Below are 21,225 nucleotides of genomic sequence, written 5' to 3'. Positions count from 1 at the left end.
GTCAAAGGTGTTGGCGTCACAAGCTGATGTCATTTTGGTGGCTCACACACATTTTGGTATCGTTTTGACTCTATTCTGGAAAGCAGCAACTCTGAAAGTGTCCCTAGCCTCTGTTTGCCAGAAGCTAGGAATGGGCCACTTGATGATTACCTGTTCTGTTCATTCCCTCTGGGGTACCTGGCATTGGCCACTGTTGGAAGACAGGATACTGGGCTAGATGGACTTTTGATCTGACCCAGTATGGCCGTTTTTATGTTCTTATAAAGTGACAGATGTCACGATAGTTATCTGCATACACGCTTCCCGCAGGATGCTATTGCTACGAGGGCTAACACTGTCTTTGGATGCAGGTGTAGGGAAATACCAAGAAGTGAGGTGACATTACCTGTGTATACAGCATTAACGAGATTATTACTGGAATACTACGCCCAGTTATGGTATCTACAATTCAGAATGGATGCTGGAAAACTGGAAGAGGACTCAGAAGAGCTGTAAGAGTGATTTCAAGATCTGGAAAACCTGTCTTACAGTGAGAACCCTTAGACATGCATTTAGCGTATGGAAGAGAAAGTTAAGAGATCATTTGATTATGGTCCATCAGTATCTACATACATGGAGACAATTTGTTAGCAGATATGTCTTTGTCAGATATAAAGAACTAACACCCTCCAAGAGGCTGGAAGATAAAGCTCAAGGGATGGTGGGATTCTCCATCATTTGAAGTCTTTCCGATTGGATGACTTTCTAAAAGATATGCTCTAGATCAACCAAAAGTTATGGACTTGATCGTCATAATAGCCCCTTTAGGCCTTAAAATGCATGAAAAAGAACAACTTATTTTGTATACACCGTTCCATAAATGTAAGACACAGACTTGTGAGATTCCCACCACAGAACCAGTATCAGTTCCGGGGGGGAGGGGGGGAGGGGAGGAGAAGTCTTCATGGAAATTTGTCCAGCTGCCAACCCAGCAAGTCAAAAGAGGAAAGTCCATCAGTCTGGAGTGGAAAAGCTCATGAGGAGATATATTTTCAATGCACTTGTTTAGTATAGGACAAAAAATTGTGTACATATTTCAGGAAAGAATTATACTTTTTTTTAAAAAAAAATCTCAATTTTATTAGGATGTTAGTAAATTATACAGGATAAAGTTCAGGTCATCAATGTGTGCTCATTTTTATTTTACTTACATACACTCTGATGTGAATTTACTCACAATTTCATTTCTTTTCATTTGTATTCACTATCTTCACAAAGTGGATGCAGCAGGTCTTCCATCAGTAAATTTAATGAAAAACATTTCTCTTAGGCAAGGCACAAAGAATTTAGACAAATTTTCAGTAATTTTTGATTAATCCCAATTTTTTTTTACATTAAGTACAAAGACAACAAGTTAAATAGTCACAAAATATTTCAGTGATACATAAAATCAGTTGTGAATGCAGCATGATAATGCACAATTCAAAGCAGTCCAAGATGTAAACCGTTTATCATAATTACTTACGAAAAGAGCTTGTTCTGTGTGAACATTTTCAACACCTCCATTAATAAATTAACATTACTGCTCCTTTGTTTTACTCTCATTTGAAAACATTTAGAAATTCCATAGCAAATAATGAAAAATTACAAGAATGAAAAGAGCTAAGAACTATTTCAAGGCCATTTCACAGCCTTAAACAAAGAATACACAATCAAAAATGAGTTAATGCTTTAAATAACCCTAGTTAGACATTTAGAATGAACACTTCTAAGCATATGCATCTGTAAGAAAAAATGGAAAACTAGCAACAGTTTCAGAGGTGTTCTTGTCTTGGACAAAGTAATATGGTATATGGTAGTTACATACAATGTTCTAACAAGTGTAGAAAGTAATATTTCTAAATTTGTTGTGATTACAATTCTTAGGTGACCAAAATGCTCAGGACAACCATCTAAGAACTTATTTACAAAATAAAAGCTTATTTCAGTTTCAAATGTATAAAAATCAGTTTTGGCACTACCCATAAGGCAATGCATAATATACCCCTTACATAGTAAATGATACAATGAAAGGTAAAGTTAACTGAAAAGAAATTCTATGTAATATTATTTAAAGGGACACTGTCAGTTTAAAAAGTCACACAAGTGCACACCATTAAAAGTCAACAATAGCACATAATTACCTCATATGGATATCGGAGATACTGAAGGTTTTCTTTATATTTGAAACAGAAAATATCTGTACTATATTTGATACCACTGTGCATTGTTTTTGATAGTGTCTAATATTTTCATGACTACCAATAATTTGTAGACCTAGTTTCCTTACCTACAATTAATAGCAACACCTTAGGAGCCTGATTCTAATTCCACGGAATGAAAAGAAAAAAAGGCTTCTTGCTCTCAAGTTTTGCCACTGGCTTTTACGAGAGCAAGGAAAGTTTTGCCACTCAGAGGAGAAAGAAGATAAATAGACAAAATACATTTTAAAAAATTTAATCTCTGTTACTGATCCTAATAATTTTTTTTTACATTTCCATCAGCTTGGGCAATGAAAATTAACTAATCCGGTTTCAGTTTCTCAGTGTTGTAATGTTTGTGCTGAAAAGACTGCAAAAAAAGTTTATTTGTAATCAGTTGTTTCCACTAGAATTTTAATAAATCAAAGAAACCTTTCATTAGCCTTGAAATTTTTAAGAGCTTTTTCAAAACCTAAGGTTAGGGACAAATTTGAATTCACAGTATCCCTTTAAATCTGAGCAAGTGTAAGATTATTTTAGATTACCAAGAAACCTGTAACACTTGGTTTTGCAAACAAAACCTAATAAGTCAGCATGCATATTTAAGATGAAACAAAAATTAACTTTTACAAGATGTTTAAATAATCCAAAGGCAGGGAAAAAGAAAAAAAAAAGGTTTACCCACCTTAAGAGCATTCTCATAAAATGTGGAAACTTTGGAACACAAATCAAGTTATTAAAATATTCTGTTCAATGGTCATACAAATAACATTCCTACAATTACAAGTATACATACAATTAAGAAACTTTTCATTGTTACCTAATATTTAATTAATTAAATTTACAAGACAAACATAAATAAAGCTGTTAAAACAGGCAAGTACAGTACTGGTCTGTCATTCAGCACAAATTGTTTTGTACTTCTTTCTTCTTAAAACCCCATCAGGTTAGAAGTTTGTGAAGTCATTCTTCAAATCTAAAAATAAAGATCAAAAGAATTAGATTCCTACGTACATGTACAAATGCTCTATATTACTGAGGCATATACAAATTGATGAAAAGTCCTATTACTCATTCTGGTCAAGGAACACAATTACCATTGAATGCAAAGTCTTAGAAGAGGCCACAGTCTTTTAGATTATTTTTTATGATGACGTCAGTTACAGCATCAAAAACAAACTGCACATTCTTGGTGTCTGTGGCACATGTGAAGTGAGTATAGATTTCCTTTGTGTCCTTTCTCTTGTTCAGATCTTCAAATTGACACTGGATGTATGCAGCTGCCTCTTCATAAGTGTTGGATCCTGAAGGAAGGGAAAAAGTTGTTCAATAAACACTAAATTTCAGGCTAAGGGTCTACACTTACCGGGGATTCAACGCACGGCGATGAACGCATCGGCAATCAATTTAGCAGGTCTAATGAAGACCCACTAAATCGACTGTCGATTGCTCTCCCATCAACTCCTGTACTCCACCAGAACAAGACGTGTAAGGGGAGTTGACAGGAGAGTGTCTCCAGTCGACATGGCGTAGTGTGGAACCCATGGTAACTACATTATTCACATAGCTGAAGTTGCGTAACTTAGATCGATCTCCCCCCGTAGTGTAGACAAGGCCTAAGCAGCAATGAATACTATACACTTTGAAGGAAGTCATGAACTGTTTTTTAAAAACTGCTGGACAGTTTCTTTAAAAATGGAAGAATGGTGTGCAGTTTTAAGTAACTGCACAACTACTGTTTTAAGTTACAGTATAAAACTCTTGCTGGTGGTAAAACATACTGGATTATTAATGTTTTAAGTTATATATACAAAAGGCTAAGGACTCAAATGAACTCCCACTTACATGGGAGTTTTACCCTTGACTTCAATGGGAAGTTGATCAGGTTATTAAAGAGCTCTAACTGCTCTGCAAATATAAGTGATGTTTTGTTTCCATGGAACTGTTTGTTCATGTTTTCAGATTAAACACTAAGGAAATTAAATACTGAGGGAACAAAAGCAAAAAAAACTTCCCTCATTCCATTTATTTTTGTTTCCACTCACTTTTCTTTTTCATGGAGCTTTCTTCCATCCCCACCTGCCCAAATTTGTATTTGGCCTATTCCCTCTTTTCTCCCAGTTTTAATTATATTTTTTCAAGTAAGTATTCTCTGCACAAGAGAATGATAGAATTTTATATAATTATGAAAATAAAATAAATCTACCAATAGGTAGTAGAAAACTAAATGCAGACCACTGCTGAATTACATCATCGTCTCTTCCTAAAGAATTCTTGCATACTATATTTTCCCTTCCAATATTTTAAAAAAAACCCTAAATGCCCTAAACCTCTTTAGGAGAAAATCCTATGATTGTAAAGGTTTTGGAGCAAAATGGAGTACAGGAAGAGCCTAATCAGAATAAATTGGAAAGAATCTCATCACGAAGAATGTTTAAACACTTTAAATACTCAACGAACCAAATATTTGTGTGGATTCTCCCCCAATGTTTCCAAATATTCCATGTATTTGAAAAGATGTTTGACATCAGCTTTCAATAAACCATGAATGTAACAATACTTCTGATTACAGTTAAATATTTTAAATTGTTGTTTAATGTTAGTATTTATCCTATTATGCTCTCAAACCACCACCTTAGAATACATCTCTGTTGGGAAGACTATCATCATTGGCATCGAGAGTTGCCATTTTGTAAGCTGTTACAAGTTTGGGACAGTTTTCTCACCTTATATGTACAGTTTTTCATATCTCTGAGCTGCAGTTAACTGTATTTTGGGATATTTTTAGACCTGGTTGTGGCTTTTCAGGCGGTCAATGCTCGCAGCCCAGAGATAGTGAATACTGGTCTATCAGGAACATTCCTGCTCTACAATGAGCAGTTATAAGGCTAAATTCTCTTAGCCTTACTCATATTCATAGTTCTGTTGACTCTGCTGGGACTACTCATGTAAGTAAAAAGAGCAGGATTTGGCACATACTTTAAAGTGACTAAAAGTGGCACAGTGAAGTTTCATGTTTATGTTACTCAACTTTCATATCAAATTGGCTCAGTTTACAACTAAAGAACGGTCTCCCCTAACTGCTAGCGGAGGACACAACTTTGATTCCAGATTAAACTGTTTCTTACTGGTGTTTCATGCATCATAAAACCAGGAATAAGATTCCATAACTGGAAGTGACTTGACTTCCCACGCAAGTGGCAGAATACCTGCATATTCAGGGTAGCAAATAGTGAGGGGACTCCTTTTGATTTTTTCTTCAAAGAGATCCTTCTTGTTTAGGAAAAGAATAATAGAAGTGTCTGTAAACCATTTATTGTTGCAGATGCTGTCAAACAATTTCATGCTTTCATGCATCCGATTCTGCAATTGAAAAGAAGATATTTCAGCCTACCCTCCATTATCCTTTTCAATAGTAATGAAATCAGGAAATGTATACCTGTTTGATACAGTGAAACTCTACCAATGGAGTAATAAAATCTCCTGTAAAAGTGTTTTTGTATACTGAATCCCAGAATCCTACCCCATGATGTATAAAACGGAGAACAAGATCATCAAAGCACGATTTCCTGTAATAAGTTTGGCGGCGTTCAGGTGAGTAAATTCTTTATTTTTGTTTTATTTTTCATTTACTTATGACTGTAGTTTTGAATGTCTAACAATTGCACTGCTTAGTGTCTCTTTTCCGTACATAACTGCAAATGTTATAAAGAAAAAAGAGTCCAGGGAAGACAGCAACCTTTAAGTGGAAATTGATTACTGCACAAATCCTCTAAAAGAAGTTAGAAAATCAAATATGGCAGCCCTGCCTGATAGTCAACTACTCCAGTGTTACCAGGAGACCAAATGAATAGTGTTTTTCCCCAAAAGTGATTTACTCACAAACATTTTCCAGTCATGAGAATAGCCTCTGCCATGCTTCTAACTGTTTATGCCAGTAGACTATTACCCACCCTGGACACAATTTGCCTAAGCTTGATTTGAAGGCTACTTCCTTACTCCTCAAATTACAGTCTACAGGAAAGTCAGCACACAGAAGTACTTCACTTATTAAGCCAGCTAGAGAGCAGCACAGACTAGGATCACTCTTGTCAGCTCCATGAATAAAGAGTGGTGCTAGTTTGTGTCTGCTTCCGCTAGGCGAGTCTGATCCTGAAAGAAGAGAAAAGAAGAGTAGCCGGAAAGAAAAACCAAAGAAACGAAGAAATAGAGAAGACCAGCAAATGCAGGGAAAATGATCAGAGAAAGAGACATATAGAAAGGAAGACTGAAGGACTGGAAACTAGGTAAAAAAAAAAAAAAAGAAAAAGAAAACACACGCAGGGAAAAGAAAGTGGTGGCTAAATAAGCCATATGGTTTTCCACTAAAAATTGTTTGAACCACCAAAATTTGTCATCGTAACCCCCTACTATGCAATTAAAAAAAAGCGTTCATCCCATTACCTAGTTTAAAAATAGAACGTCTTTTGGAACATGGAAAAGAGCTATCTGTAAACAAAAGTAGCTAGTAAGAATTTCTTTCTAGATATTTTCTTATGCCAGTAATATTCAAAGAGATGGCATTTTTTTCACCATTTCTACTGTCCACTGGGACATTTGCAAGTGGAAATTACTTTCTTGTGAAAACAGAAGATATACACGCTTTTCATAAAGGGTTTAACTTCCTTCAAGATCATTTAGTTTCTACTTCCTCTTTTCCCCCTTCCTTCAAGATTAGTTTACTTGCCATTTCCTCATCTTCTGCTAGGACCAAATCATAATCACTGAGCGCTACACAAAATATTATTGCTGTAACTCCCTCAAAGCAATGAATCCACTTCTTCCGTTCTGATCTCTGGCCTCCCACATCAAACATTCTGCAAAACAGAAAAATAAGATAGTGTTGAAATTCCAGCCTTCTGAATACTATACAAAAATTTGAGAGCAGACTGTACTAGTCTGATCACACAATTTTATGGCAAAAGAGTATTCAAGTTTTAGAGTAACACCCTAGTGTTGAAAATTAATTTTAATAAAGCCTTAAAGCCAAAAATTACTTTGAAACTAAAGCAAATAAAATGCCCTGCAGAAGTAAATGTGATCTCTACTACACAGTTTATCTGCAACTGTTTATGGCTGCAAGATATCAAAACCCACTGCAAAATATGTACCTGGATTTAGTTTTACTACACACATACTTGAATAAAGAGCTTTTCAACTTCTTTGGCTTATTGAAAAAAAATGCTAGCATTAAAAATACAATGGACCATGAAAACATTTCTTTTCTTACACAAATGCTTTGAGCTAGGGTGCAAAATCCTGTACATTCAGAAGCACAGAGTAATTATGTGTTTCACTGCTTTGGGGGAAGTTTTGTAAAAACACTTGGATTACACTCTGAAAATTGAGTAAAAGTTACATTTCCAGTTTTTATTTTCACTGTTTCAACATTTCTAAATCAAATTTACACTGTTTATCACTCAAATTATAATTTTTCTAACTTTCAGCTTTTCAAATTCAGCCTAGAAGTTAAGTTGGGTTTTGACTGGTGTACAGGCATACAGCTGGGGTTTGGTAAACATGACAGTTGCTAATGTTTAAAACAGAAAAATCCAGTTCGCTTTCCTATAGCTGATCAGGTTTATCTTTAAAGACCTCTAGTATATAAGCTGAAGTAAGCAGTTCAGTACCCAAGAGATGTTCTTCAAGACGTTTTAGTCAACATGGATCCCTTTGTTGGTGCGCATGCACCTTATGGGTGTGAGATCTGAGTCTTTTGAATAGCACTGTCCTTTGAGGTCATGAATTGAGGCCTATGGCCTCCTGATACCACTGTACAAGGCATAAAGGGCAAAGTGGTCATAACTCTCCCTCAGTTTTCTCACAATTCAAAGCTTGTGTTAGCTGAGGACTCCTAAAAGCAACTGAAGTTGCAGCTCAGGCTGGAGCTTGGGCTCTGAAGCCGAGTGAGTGGAGTGGACTTCAAAGCCCAAGCTGCAACTTCACACTATCTACATAGCTATTTTTAGACCACTAGTGCAAGCCCCATTACCTAAGTCTATTGACCTAGTATGGAAGGCTCTCTATGCTGCGGGCTGTGTAAACATGCTCTAAAGCAGAGGTTCTCAACCTTTTTCTTTCTGAGGCCCCCAACATGCTATAAAAACTCCATGGCCCACCTGTCCCACAATATCTGGTTTTCTGCATATAAAAGCCAGGGCAGGAATTAGGGGGTAGCAAGCAGGGCAATTGCCTGGGGCTCCATGCCACAGGGGCCGCCACAAAGCTACATTGCTCAGGCTTCAGCTTCAGCCCTGGCAGGGCTCAGGGACTTGGGCTTCAGCCCCATGCAGTGGGGCTTTGGCTTTTTGCCCTGGGCCCCAGCGAGTCTAATGCTGGCCCTTCTTGGAGGCCCCCCTGAAACCGGCTCGTGGCCCGCTGGGGGGCCCCGGTCCCGTGGTTAAGAACCACTGCTCTAAAGGTCCTGAAGTATTCAACACTGCAATTTAAATATTTATCATTACAATTTAATCCTTACTTTGAAAATTGTCTTTGCCATGTTTGATATACATGGAGTTATTTGCACCAAAAACAAAGCTTCACAATCAAGTTTGTTGATAAATTATAAGAGACCTATCAAAAACTGCATAGAAAGAAAATTGCTTTGATGTATTTCTGCAAAACTAAAAGGTAAGGTTTTAAACAGATAGGATAAGTAATAACCAAAAAGGACCATCTTAACTTCTGAGATACAGCTTATCAAAATGGGATAAAAAACTTGCTGCTACTACTTTAGATTTATTCAGTGCTCAGAAGCATGTTAGGTACTTTACAGACAACAAAGAAATGTTGCCTTACCTCAGAGAACTTTTTTTTAAATGTAGACATGACAAAACCAGGATGGATGGAAGGATAGATAAAGTTTACGATAAGCTAGAAGTCTACAATGTTATGTGGTTATTTAAATTACTTATGTACCCTGATATATTAAAATATGTCTCTCTTCAAAACTTGTCCCTGTCCATTTGCATCTAAAAAGATTCTGCTCAGAAGCGAGTTATTTTTAGTACTGATTCAACAAGTCTATAAAACCACTATTGCTTCCTTTAAAACAAAACTAAACTAAACAAAAAAAACTAAAATCCTCATGACTTCCCACACTCCTGTTTAACTACTACTGTTTAACCCTTGTGATGCTCCACCCAAAAACTCTAAATTTTATAAAAACAACAAGGAGTCTGGTGGTACCCTAAAGACTAACAGATTTATTTGGGCATAAGCTTTCGTGGGTAAAACACCACTTTTTCAGATGTATCTTATGGAGTTCTGCTTCCTTTTTAAAAAAAGGCTAATCAGGCAACCAATTAGGCACAGCCTAGCTGCATGAGACATTTACATCCAAAGTAAAGGTCAAGAAGAGGAAAAACAAGTTAAAAAAAATCTACAAAAAGTATGAATAAGTAATCTAACAAGATGTCAGAAATTTGATAGCCAGATCTTCAGCCTCCTGAGGAACAAACAGAACTGATAATTAGGGGTCAGTAACTCACAATTTGTACTACTGTCACTCCCAGGGGTTTCAAATTCCCTGGCTTTACTAATCAGTTTGCAGATCACTCTACACCTGAGGCTAGATATTCAATAGTGTGGCTTTTTAAATGTTACTGCTGGAAACGTAATTTTCACAGAGTTCGGAAGACAGAGTGGGGAGGATGCATTTCCACCTGCCACAACAGCTACATTTTTTCATGGTTGAACAAAAACAATTCAGTATACTTATAACCTTCTAAAGTATACAAATGAAATACATTTCCAATGTAGTAAAAGTCTTAAAACTTGGATTTGTCAAATCATACCATGCATTTCCATCAATATAAATACTGAAGGTTTTTTTTAAAAAGTGGGAACAGACACAATGGACTAGATATTTAGAACAGAAGTGCAGCTGCTGCACAAGAATCACAATTATCCAGTAAATATATTTATGTAACAAATGCTACTTTATAGTGAATTAATACTAAGTTTGTTGCTCTTCTCATTACAAGCCATTTCAGTGTACATAAAGCAAGAAAAACACTTATCTCCAGTTCCAAAACAACTTATAAGCTTTAAAGCAAACTTAAAGAACTAATCTATGATTTCTTTTTCAAAGTTCAAAAAAATGGAAACTAAATAGAACATATTATTTTAAGAGGAAAGTCAACTTAAAAACAAAACTCCCACACTTCTGCCAACATATTGTATCTACGATTGCTTCAATTAACACCTAAGATCACATAGCAGATTTATTTATTTCATTACACTTTATTGTGTGCCTTTGACAGTAGTCTAGTTAGTTTGTTTCCTCTGTAGAGTCAGTTAGCTAGTCATATTTCCCCCTTGTTTGTGCGAGCCTTTAATATAGCAAGAGGAGAAAAATGCTTTTAAAAAAGGGTGACTGTAAAACCACAAGAGTTTACAGGCTGGAATTAGGGGCAAGGTTAGTAATCTACTTGTAAAACACATTTTTAAAATAGTTTAGATTTTAAGTTAAAATTGATCTAAGAACTCTCCCACGGACTTTAAATGAAAAGTTACAATGCTTTGGTAAGCCATCCAATGAATAAGATTTGCATGTGACCTTAGCAAAGTCACAATCATCCAGACCAATTGAAAATTGATGTTCAAGGTCTATTTCTATCTTCAGATACACGTAGAATAACTTCACTGAATTCAATGGAAGTTGCAATCATTTATCCAAGGGCAAAAGGGGTCCATAATTGTTAGTGATCCTCATTTTCAAAAGATTGGCCGGCCTAGCAGGAATTAAAAAAATATTGGTTAAGGTATTAAGTTAAAGTGCAGCTGGACTCCATTCTTTTAAAAATATTTTTTACTAACTCATCAAGAGTGAATAAGAGCCTAATTTTGGTCTTTAAAACTGTAATTCTGGATGGCTAAGGGCCTCTGATTTGACCATTTCTTTCCCCCTGCATTTATACTGGAAGGAAGCCACATATTCCTACTAAGGTATATTTGTATGTCATCAGGGAATGAAGCAGATGGAGCGGCCAAAGTGCCTATTTATTTGTATTACCATAGGAGCCTTAGCGCAGCAAAAGCAGCAGCTGTTTCTTCAAAGAGCAGCAGAAGCTTCACGAGACCTAGGATTGGGAAGAGAGAAAGAGTAGGCAGGGAGAAGGGAGGGGGAAGAAAAAAAAAAAAGTGCATGTGGCCCTTCCCTCAATCCACCTAAAGAATATAGGAGGGAAAAGGAAAGAAGGGAAAGAGAAACCACATCAAGCACCTCAAAGCCAGGTGAGAAAATTGAAGAAGCAACTGTGTCCCCTCATAAGAACAGATTCATTAAAACAAGAAGCAACCATTACAACCATCTAATCTGACCAAGCCAAGAATTTCATCCAGAAATTCCTCCACGTTAATACCCTGTGCTTGAGTTAAAGTATATTATTTTACAAAGACATCTAGTCCTGATTTAAGACTTCAGGTGATGGAAAAGCCACAACCCTTGATAAGCTGTTCCAATTGTTAAGTACCCAAACTTAAAAATGTGTGGTTTATCTCCAGCCTGAATTAATCTATTTTAGGATTCTTAGGCAGCCTCTGGTCTTGTCTGCTAGAATAAATAGCCCTTTACAGGTACTAACAAGTGATCAAGTCACCTCTTAACTTTCCCTTTGATAAATTAAATAGATTGAGCTTCCTAAATCTTTCACTGTAAGGTGAGTTTTCCAGACCTTGACTCATTTTTGCAGCTCTCTTCTGAACTCTTTCCAATTTTTCAACATCCTTTTTGAAGTGTGGACACCAGAACTGGACAGACATTCCAATAATGATTTCACCAGTGCTGTTTAGAGGTAATACTAGCTCTCTATTCCTGCTCAATGTTTCCCGGCTTATACATCCAGGTACCCACCACGGCCCTTAAATCCTCTTCAGAATCACTGCTTTTGAGGATACAGTTTGCCAATATGCAACAGTCTGGGTTGCAAATTCACCAAGCAACGGGAGAGGAAGCAAGGGAGTAAAGCAGGGCTAGCAGACACCGCTACCCAAGAAATGGCAGTCCGGAAAGAAGTGCCAGAGAATTGCAAGGAAAACGGCCCGAGTAAAATTCTCTGCTCCATTCATTGGTGACTGAAATTCTGCCAACAAGCCCAGCTGGTACTTCCTTCCCACTGGCACCTTTTATCTGCTGCTTCAGTGTAGGGTGCACAAAAGGCCCATTTCAGAGAAGGCAAGGGGGACACAGGTCACTTGTCTTGTCCTTCCTCCAAACAGACTAAGGCCATGTCTACACTAGAGAGCCTACAGCAGCACAACTGTACCATTGCAGCTGTGCTGCTGTAAGATCTCCCATGTAACTGCTCTATGCCAACGGGAGAGAGCTCTCCCGTCAACATAAACAAACCACACCCAACGAGTGACAGTCTCCCACTGACAAAGCACTGTCCACATCAGCACTTCTGTCGGTGCAACTTATGTCATTCAGAGGTACGCTTTTTTCACACCCCTGAGCAACATAAGTTATACCAACAAAAGTGCTAGTGTAGACATAGCCTAAAAAGACACCAAGAGGAAAATACCAAGACTTTTACTGAGAGAGACAAGGTGGGTAAGGTAATATCTTTTATTGGACCTACTTCTGTTGGTGAAAGAGAAGCTTTAAAGCTACACAGAGCTCTTCTTCAGGTCTGGGAAAGGTAATCAGAGTGTCTCAGCTAAATACAAGGTGGAACAAATTGCTAAGCAAAAAGAGCTAACGCATCTTGCAAAGGATCATTCAAGTTAAGCAGGCAATTAACACCTCTGCAGTCATGAGACAAAGGAGGGTTAGTCGGTTAGACTGTTGTAATGAGATCTAAAACCAGTGTCCCTACTGAATCCATGATTTTTACTGTCTAGCAAAGTTATGAATTTAAGCTGTGAGGCTTTGCAAGAAGCCTAGTGGCAGATCTCCAGACAACAGTGGGCAGAACTGAAGATCAGGGCTGCATTTCTCAGTAATGGGTCTGCTGAAACCTTGTCCAATACATCCCATATCACTTCTACCCGCAAAGTTCAATGCTAACTCAGAGCAGGGGGTTCCATCTTGCCATCCCTTGCCTGTCATATTCTTGTGTGAATAAGGGTGCTTCTTCCCTCAAAAAATTGGAGAGGTAGCAAGGTGGGAAAGAGTGGATGGTTCTCTCACTCCACTCTGCCACATAATCTTGTGAGAACTTGAGATCAGTCTTCTCAATCTTAGAACTTTTTTTTTGTTGTTGTTAAACACACACACACGCCCACCAGCTGCCACCTCCTATACAAACAATTCTGAAGTGTGGTTCAGGTGGTCTTTTCTCCTTACTCTCACCTCAGAGTCTCTTTGACTGCTGCTCATTGAAGTAACAGTTGCAGCATCTCCTGCCACAAAAGCTGCTGCTGCAGCTGGCTCCTGTCTAATGGGAATGTATGAACTTACATATCCAAAAAACCTTTCATGTCAAAGATATATGCTGGCCATATGTTCACACTGATCTTCATTTTATAAGTGATATCTGTGAACAGATTTATGATTAAAAAATTAAATTACTTGTGGAATTTCCTGTAAAGATTGCATCCTACTTAGTCACACTTCATTCTGGTGGACTCTTGAGTAGCATCAGGAATGCTCAGAATATTTTAAAATTTCTGCAACTCTGTTGGGAGTTACTCATACAAGTCACCAAGAGAAGCAAGAATGTTACAGCCTTCCATGCACCAAACCCTCTAAAGTACAGTTCTATTTTAAAAGATAACTATAAGTAAATAAAGTTGCACTTACTCAACAAACCTGATCTGTGTGCACATGCATGCGCAATCATAACTGCTGAGTGACAAAAATTAAGATTTTACTACTATTTATTCCTGCTTTGTTTTGCACAACAAGCCCAGGTCTTGGAGAGCTAACTAGAGTTTTTTCCAGCTCATGTGTCAACAGCATGTGTATCCAATATCCCTTTGCAGAGCCACCAGAGCCTCCCCATTGACTTCAAATTATGTGCTCAGTTACATTGGTGAAAGTCATTGATAGCCCCCAAATATATAAACAACTGACTGAATTATCATATTCCTTTCCTGCATGGGTAGAGAAGAGAAATTTGGGGAAGGGGGTGCAAAAGTGGCAATAATAAAGGAAGGTTACTTACCCTTAACTGGAGCTGTTTCAGATATGTGGGCGCTATGGACATTCACTGTGAGTGCCCACATGTGCCAGGGAGCAAAAAATTTTCAATAGTCTGCATTGGTCTGTGCCTGTACCCGTGTCCTTCGTCTCCTCATGCTCCCAACTGACGGCATAAGGGGCAGTGTCGACTGATTGCCTCTCTAGCGTCTACTCTACTGCAAATCAGAAGATAATGCAAACTAAGGGGAAGGAGGGAGGACATGAATACCCATAGGGGCCACACATCTCAAAGAAGAAACAGTTACTAACCTTTCGGTAACTACTGTTCTTCGATATGTGTTGCTCATGTCCATTCCAATGTAGGTGTACATGTGCCGTGTGCAGTGTTGCTGGAAGTTTTCCCCCAGTGTTATCTGTCGGGTCAACTCTGGCGCCATCAGGGTGCGGTATATAGGCACTCAACAACATGCTGCCCCTTCAGTTTCTTCTTGCGGGCAATTCCGACAGAGGGATAGGTGGGCAAGTTTTGGAATGGACATGAGTAATACATCTCGAAGAACAACAGACACAGAAAGGTTAGTAACAGTTTTTTCTTCAAGTGCTTGCTCATGTTTATTCCCATATAGGTGATTCCCAATCAATCAATTAGGTGCTGGGATCGGAGTTTTGCTGAGACAGACTGGAGGACCACTTGACCGAAGGCTGCATCATCTCTGGATTGTTGAGTGATAGAAGAGTGCGTGGTGAATGTGTGAATGGATGAGATCGCTGCCTTGCAAGCATCCAGGATTGGGACCTGTGCCACGAATACCGCTGAAGCAGCTTGCGATCTTGTGGAGTATGCTGTCAAGCGAGGAGGTGGCACCTCTGCCAACTCGTAGTGTGTGTGGATGCAGGATGTGATCCCCAGGATAGATTCAGCCGATGGCAACATGCCCCTTGCTCTAATGGGGCCCCCCCATCTTGACAACAGCAGATTGAGGTCCCAAAACTTTAAGCAGTTCCTTGATGTGTTGATGGGGAAGTCTTTCAGAACGTTTATGATTGATATGACAACTCTGAAATGGTCTTCCAGAAGGGAGGTTCTGGCCTAGTTCAAGTTGAGAACTTCTCCTATGAATTCTATCTTCTGAACCAGCAAGAGAGTTGACCTTTTTGCATTTATCAGAAGACCCAGATCCTGGAAGGTGGACTGTATGAGTTCCATGTGTGCTTTTACCAGGTCCATGGACCAGCCTTTGCCCAGCCAGCCGTCCAGGTATGGGTAAACCTGCACACCTCCTCCGGAGGAAGGCCACCAGGACTACCAGGCACTTCTTGAATACTCGTGGGTTTTCGACAGTCCAACAAGTAACACCATGAACTGATAATCATAGTTGTTTACCATGAATCGGAGGTATTTCCTGTTTCCTTGAAAAAGGGCTACGTGAAAATATGCGTCCTTCAAGTCGAGGGCAGCATACCAATCCCCTGGATCTAGAGAGTGGATGATAAAGGCCAGGGAGACCATGCGGAACTTCAGCTTCTTCATAAACTTGTTCAGGCTTCCGAGATCCCCGTTGGCCTTCGGGATCAGGAAGTGATGTGAGTAAAACCCTTTGCCTCTTAATTTCATAGGAACCTCCTCCATGGCTCCTGCCCTGAGGAGCGATTGGACCTCCTGGGCCAGAAGTCTCTTGTGAGAAGGTCCCTGAAGGTTGGGGAGGGAGGGTGGGACGGAGTGGAAGAAATTAATTGCAGGGTGTATCCCACTTCCACTGGGCAAACAGTTCACAAACACAGGGGCAAGATCCAGACTTTGGTCTGGTATGCCGTCCTCCGGTGTACCCTCAAAAGATCTGCTTAGAACCCGTCAATTGTTTCCCAGGCGCAGAAGTAGAGGCTGCAGAGGTGTGCGGCGTATGCCTCCTCCGGAAGCCCTTGCTCCTCCACTGGCTGATGTCCTGCCTCTGCTGGTGTTGCGGCGGGTAAAATCAGCCCACAGGTTGGGACTTGTACTGTTTGCGCATTGGGGCTGAGGTGTGAAGGCCCAACAACTCTAGAGTGGCCCTTGAATTTTTTAGGCAGTGAAGCCAAGTGTCTGTTTGTTCGGAAAAGAGGGAATTCCCCTCAAATGGAAGGTCCTGAATTGTTTGTTGTACCTCGTGGGGCAGTGCAGAGGACTGAAGCCAAGAGCTCCGCCTCATGACCATCTCTGTGGCCATGGTTCTAGCTGCAGCATCCTAGGCCTCCTGAAGGGATGCTTTGGCCACAGTCTTACTCTCCTCTACTAGGGCCACAAATTCAGATAAGAGTTCCTTAAATGTTATCGCTGACCAGGAATTAAAATCATAGCAGCCTAGGCCCTGGTGGTTTGATATCCTAAGCTGGAGGCCCCCTATCAAGAAGGCTCCTCACCACCTCATTTGCCTCTGGTGTCGATGGCAGGGCCAGGGCTGTATCCCCTCTGTGGCTCACCCTAGGCTGGTAGTCCATGAGCACCAGACTTGAAGATCCCTCTCTGGGGCCAGAGTCACTGGTACCGATTGTTCTGTAGATGTTTGGAGAGTGGCCCAGCACAGGTCTTAGTCGCTCCATGGCCCCCTGTCGAGTATAACTTCCTGCCCAATAAATCCAGTTTCCTGGCCTCTCGCTTTCGGCGATGGGCCTTGCTGCCCTGGTCTCTCCCGTTCGTTCGCAGCAGCAACGACTAGGGATCCTGGAGGGGGGATGAGTGTATAGATACTCACCCCTTGGAGGATTACAAAGTACTTTCTTTCCACATACTTTGCTGTGAGCTGGAGGGCTGCGGGGGGTTGCCACAGAGCCCTCATAGATTGCAAGATGGCTTCATTTGAGGGCAGGGCCACTCTTGCCAGTCACAAGAGTGCTAATATGTCCACCAGGGCAGGAGCTGACTCTGCGATCTCTACCTGTATGTCCAGGTTCTGGGCCACATGATGCAAAAGCTCTTGGTGAGCCTTATAATCATCTTGAATGGGTGCTATGGTCATCCCTGCCACTGCCTTATCCAGGGAAGACGACAATGAGGCTTGGACTGACACCAGGTCTTGCATGTCCTCTGTTGTTGGTGAGTCCCCCACAGGGTATCCTGTGCTTCAGCCACCTCGGCACCCAGAACCGAACCCCTTTCTGAAGGGAACAGCAGGGGAGCTCTCACTTTTGGGGGCACTGAGTGAGAACCTTGGAATGGTTGAACCGTCCAAGGGGTCCACATCAGCCACAGGAGTGGCATTTGCCATTGGGTCGGTGGCCATGCCGATGGGATGAGCCCTTGTGCCATGGCTGTGGAATGCCCATAGTCGACTCAATGTGTGCTCCCTCGGGAGGCGTACAATTCAGCCTCTGACTTGGAGCTAGAGGACCCACTCCTGGGTGACTGTAGCAGCGCGGTGCCCATCAGTGCCAGGTAGCGGTGCTGCAATGGTGAGCAGTCGAGCCCTGCGAGGAGGGACGTGATGGTGGGGTGTCGCGCCATCATTGCTGGCTTGCCCAGTACTAGCACTTGTCTCTGAGGCACTGGGTCCTGCGGTGCTAGGACTGTACCTGGTAGTCCTGGGAGATGGCAGTGCTGGGAGGGCAAGAAGGCTCCTCACCACCTCATTTGAAGACTTGAAGACCCCTCTCTGGGCCCAGAGTCACTGGTACCGATTGTTCTGTAGAGAGTGGCCCAGCACAGATCTCAGTTGCTCCATGGCCTTAAGGCTTTGTTGAGAGCACCCCCAGTCCGACTTATTCAGCTTCTTTTTAGGCACCAGTGATGGGGAGCAATACTGCACAGCTGGTGCTGCCTTCTTACTAGCCAGAGAGGTATGTCAGTACCAGGCAATAGAAGGTGACAGGGAACCCATACCGTGCTGAGTCCCTCTTAAAGAGGTCAGGGCACTCCCGACCGAGGAAGTACTCGCTGTCAAATTGGGCTGCCCTAACCCTTCCCTCTTAAGTCACGAAGAACCTCCTCCCTGGCTTCCATTCAGAGAAAGGCTTGCATCTCCAGAGCCAGAAGTTGCTCATGAGAAGGAGAGCATGGGGGAGGGGGACGGAAATAAACAGAAGCATATAACCCCTTTCCACAGAGTTCATCACAAAGTGGTCTGTGGTGATAAGAGACCATGCCATGTTGAAGAGGGGCAAGCGGCCCGAATACTAAAAGGGGACATGATCTAATGACATGGGAATTGGTATAATGCCCAAGGAATCCCATCGAAAGATCTGTTTGGCTGGCCCCCACCTGGGCAGCCCAGGTAGGGATGCTGAGGCAGATGGGGGCAGCTGCCTGCATCTAAAACCCGTTTCATTTCTTTTGCAGTGACGGAGTGACGTTTCTGGAGTGATGGAACTAAGAAACAGGTGGAGTGCTGGGGCCTGAAGTGTTTCCTCAAAGACCCAGGGACTTGAGGGTGGCTCTGGAGTCTTTCAGACCATGGAGCTTTGCATTTGTTTGCTCTGAGAAGTACCAAGTGCCTTCGAACAGAAGGTCCTGAATGGACTGCTGGACCTCCATTGGCACTCCTGAAGAGTGGAGCCAAGAACATTTGCGCATGACCACCGCAGAAGCCATAGATCTAGTCGCCAAGTCTTTTGCGTCCAGGGCTACCTGCAGGGAAGTCCCTGCTACAGACTTACACTCCTCTACCAGAGCAGAGAACTCCTGCCTGGACTCCTGGGGAATTGAGTCCTTGAATTTTAACATCGAGTCCCAGACATTAAAGTCACACCTCCCCAGCAACACCTGCTGGTTGGAACTGCGGAGCTGCAGACCCCCATAGAATAAACACCTTTGTCCTGAAAAGGTCTAGTCTCTGAGTCTTTCACTTTGGGGGTTTTTGCTTGTTGCCCTTGTCTCTCTCTCTCTCGTTGGCCGCCGAGACCACCAGAGGCCTGAGAGAGGAATGGGAGTACAAATAATCATACCCTGGAGCGGGAACAAAATACTTCTTTTCAGCTCTGAGGCGGGAGGCAGGGAGGATGGGGTTTGCCATGGGGCTTTAAAACTGTCTGTGATGGCCTCACTGAGAGGAAGAGCTTCCTTCAATGGGGTTGCTGCGCTCAAAATATCAGCCAGGTTGTGGGAGGACCTCTAGCTATCTGCACTTTCAGTGCAAGATTCAAGGCCACTCTTTTCAACAGCTCCTGGTGAACTTTGAAGTCATCGTGGGGAGGTGACACGCTCACCCGACACTACCCCATCCAGGGAGGACGATGAGGACGCCTGCACTGGCAGGTGGTCCTCCTCTTCTCCTTCTGCATCGATCCAATCCTGAGGGTCTAGGTTCTGAGGATCGGTACTAAACTTGGTACCTGAGTCCAGATTGGGTGTTGCTCGATGGGATGGAAATGCTTTCTCTCTCAGACCACCGAGCATGAGCGCCTGGAATCAGGGGAAAATCCCCTGGGTTCAAAAATGGCCACTGCATATGCATAGGCCAGTGCCCACTGTGCCAAGGACTTCGGGGTAGCCCTACATCTGGATCCATAACCTGATAAGGCTGACTGGGGTGGTACTGGGAACAGTTCCTTGGCTGGGAATACAATTCCACTCTGAGTCAAATGACTAGCCTTCCTTCAGGGCCCACAGAGGGGCAGTACTATTTGGTGCCTGGGAACGGTGCTGAGGCGAGGAGACCTGCGCTGACACCAGCAGGGACGGCTTCCCTCTTGAGGGTACCAAACGGGAGCTTGGGGCAACTTGCTGCCTTCTGCTCACTGGCACCAACGTCACCAATTCTTGTACTGCCAGCGACAGTGGTACCGAAAGTACCAACAAGTCCCTGGCTGCAACAAATGCCTCTGGGGTTGACAGCACCACGACTCTGCTGGTGCCACAATGTCCCTCTGGTGCAGAAGGTTGATCCGGGACTGGATTCAACAGAGAGGACTGGCCAGACTCAAGTCACACTCCACTGTGCTACCCATGGTTGGCTTTCTTCAGAGTTGGGGAACACCCCCTCTCAGCCACCTGCTTATGTTTTTTCTTCAGCATCGGTGATGGGAAATGGTGTCGAGAGACTCCCACAGTGGGAGAAGCACTCCACACCAACACCGAAATACTCAGTGCTGAGTCGACTAGCTCGGCTCCAATGAGGGTCGGCACACCGCCTCCACCAAGATCTTTTGGCCACAGCATCACACTGGGAGCTCATGTTCAGCTGATTATCCATCACCAGCAACAAATCTTTTTCAGAGAGTCTCTGCTTTCCAGGAAAGAGTCCTCCATCCTGTAATTGAGGCCTTTATTCTGTGTTTACATTCAACCACATTAACATGCATATTGTTTGCTTGTGCCCAGTTTGCCAAATGATTCCAATTGCTCTGAGTGACGTGTCTTCTTCATTATTTACCACTCCTCCAATTTTTGTGTCATCTGCCAACTTCATCAGTTATGAGTTTATGTTTTCTTCCAGGTCATTGATAAAAATGGTAAATAGTGTAGGAACAAGAACCGATTCCTGTAGGACCCCATTAGAGAGAGACCCACTCGAGGCAATTCCCCATTTACAACTACAGTTTGAGACCTATCAGTTAGGCCATTTTAAATCCATTTAATGTGTGCCATGTTAATTTGACATTGCTCTAGTTTTTATATCAAAATATAGCGCGGTACCAAATTAAACACTTCACAAAGCCTAAGCATATTACATCAACACTATTCCTTTCATCAACCAAACTTATAATCTCATCGAAAAATAAAGATCTATTTTCCATAAACCCATGTTGATTTACATACTACACAGACAGTACATGTAACTCTTCCCCTGTATCCTTTTCATGCATTTGCTTGCTGAGAGAAGTAGAAGAGATTTCAAAATGTTTAGTTGCAAAACACCTAATGCACAGAGAGATAACATCTCTTAATAAGACTTGATGCGGAAACGTCTG

At 41.7% G+C, this 21,225-nt stretch overlaps 1 protein-coding gene across 1 annotated transcript in view; it reads right to left on the bottom strand.

Annotated features, from left to right (window-relative positions):
* Positions 1-1,092: 1,092 nt before the first annotated feature.
* Positions 1,093-21,225, bottom strand: part of GNAI1 (G protein subunit alpha i1) — a 70,163-nt gene continuing 50,030 nt past the window's right edge. The window contains exons 6-9 of the mRNA XM_007060810.4: positions 6,946-7,075; positions 5,429-5,582; positions 3,317-3,523; positions 1,093-3,195 (exon numbers count right to left, since the gene is read on the bottom strand). Of these exons, the coding sequence (XP_007060872.1) occupies positions 3,333-3,523; positions 5,429-5,582; positions 6,946-7,075 (475 nt within the window). The 3' untranslated portion in view covers positions 1,093-3,195; positions 3,317-3,332. The remainder of the gene's footprint in view (positions 3,196-3,316; positions 3,524-5,428; positions 5,583-6,945; positions 7,076-21,225) is intronic.

Source organism: Chelonia mydas, chromosome 1 (genome assembly GCF_015237465.2).
Source record: "Chelonia mydas isolate rCheMyd1 chromosome 1, rCheMyd1.pri.v2, whole genome shotgun sequence".
Lineage (NCBI taxonomy): Eukaryota > Metazoa > Chordata > Testudines > Cheloniidae > Chelonia > Chelonia mydas.
This window is presented reverse-complemented; position numbering and strand designations above follow the sequence as displayed.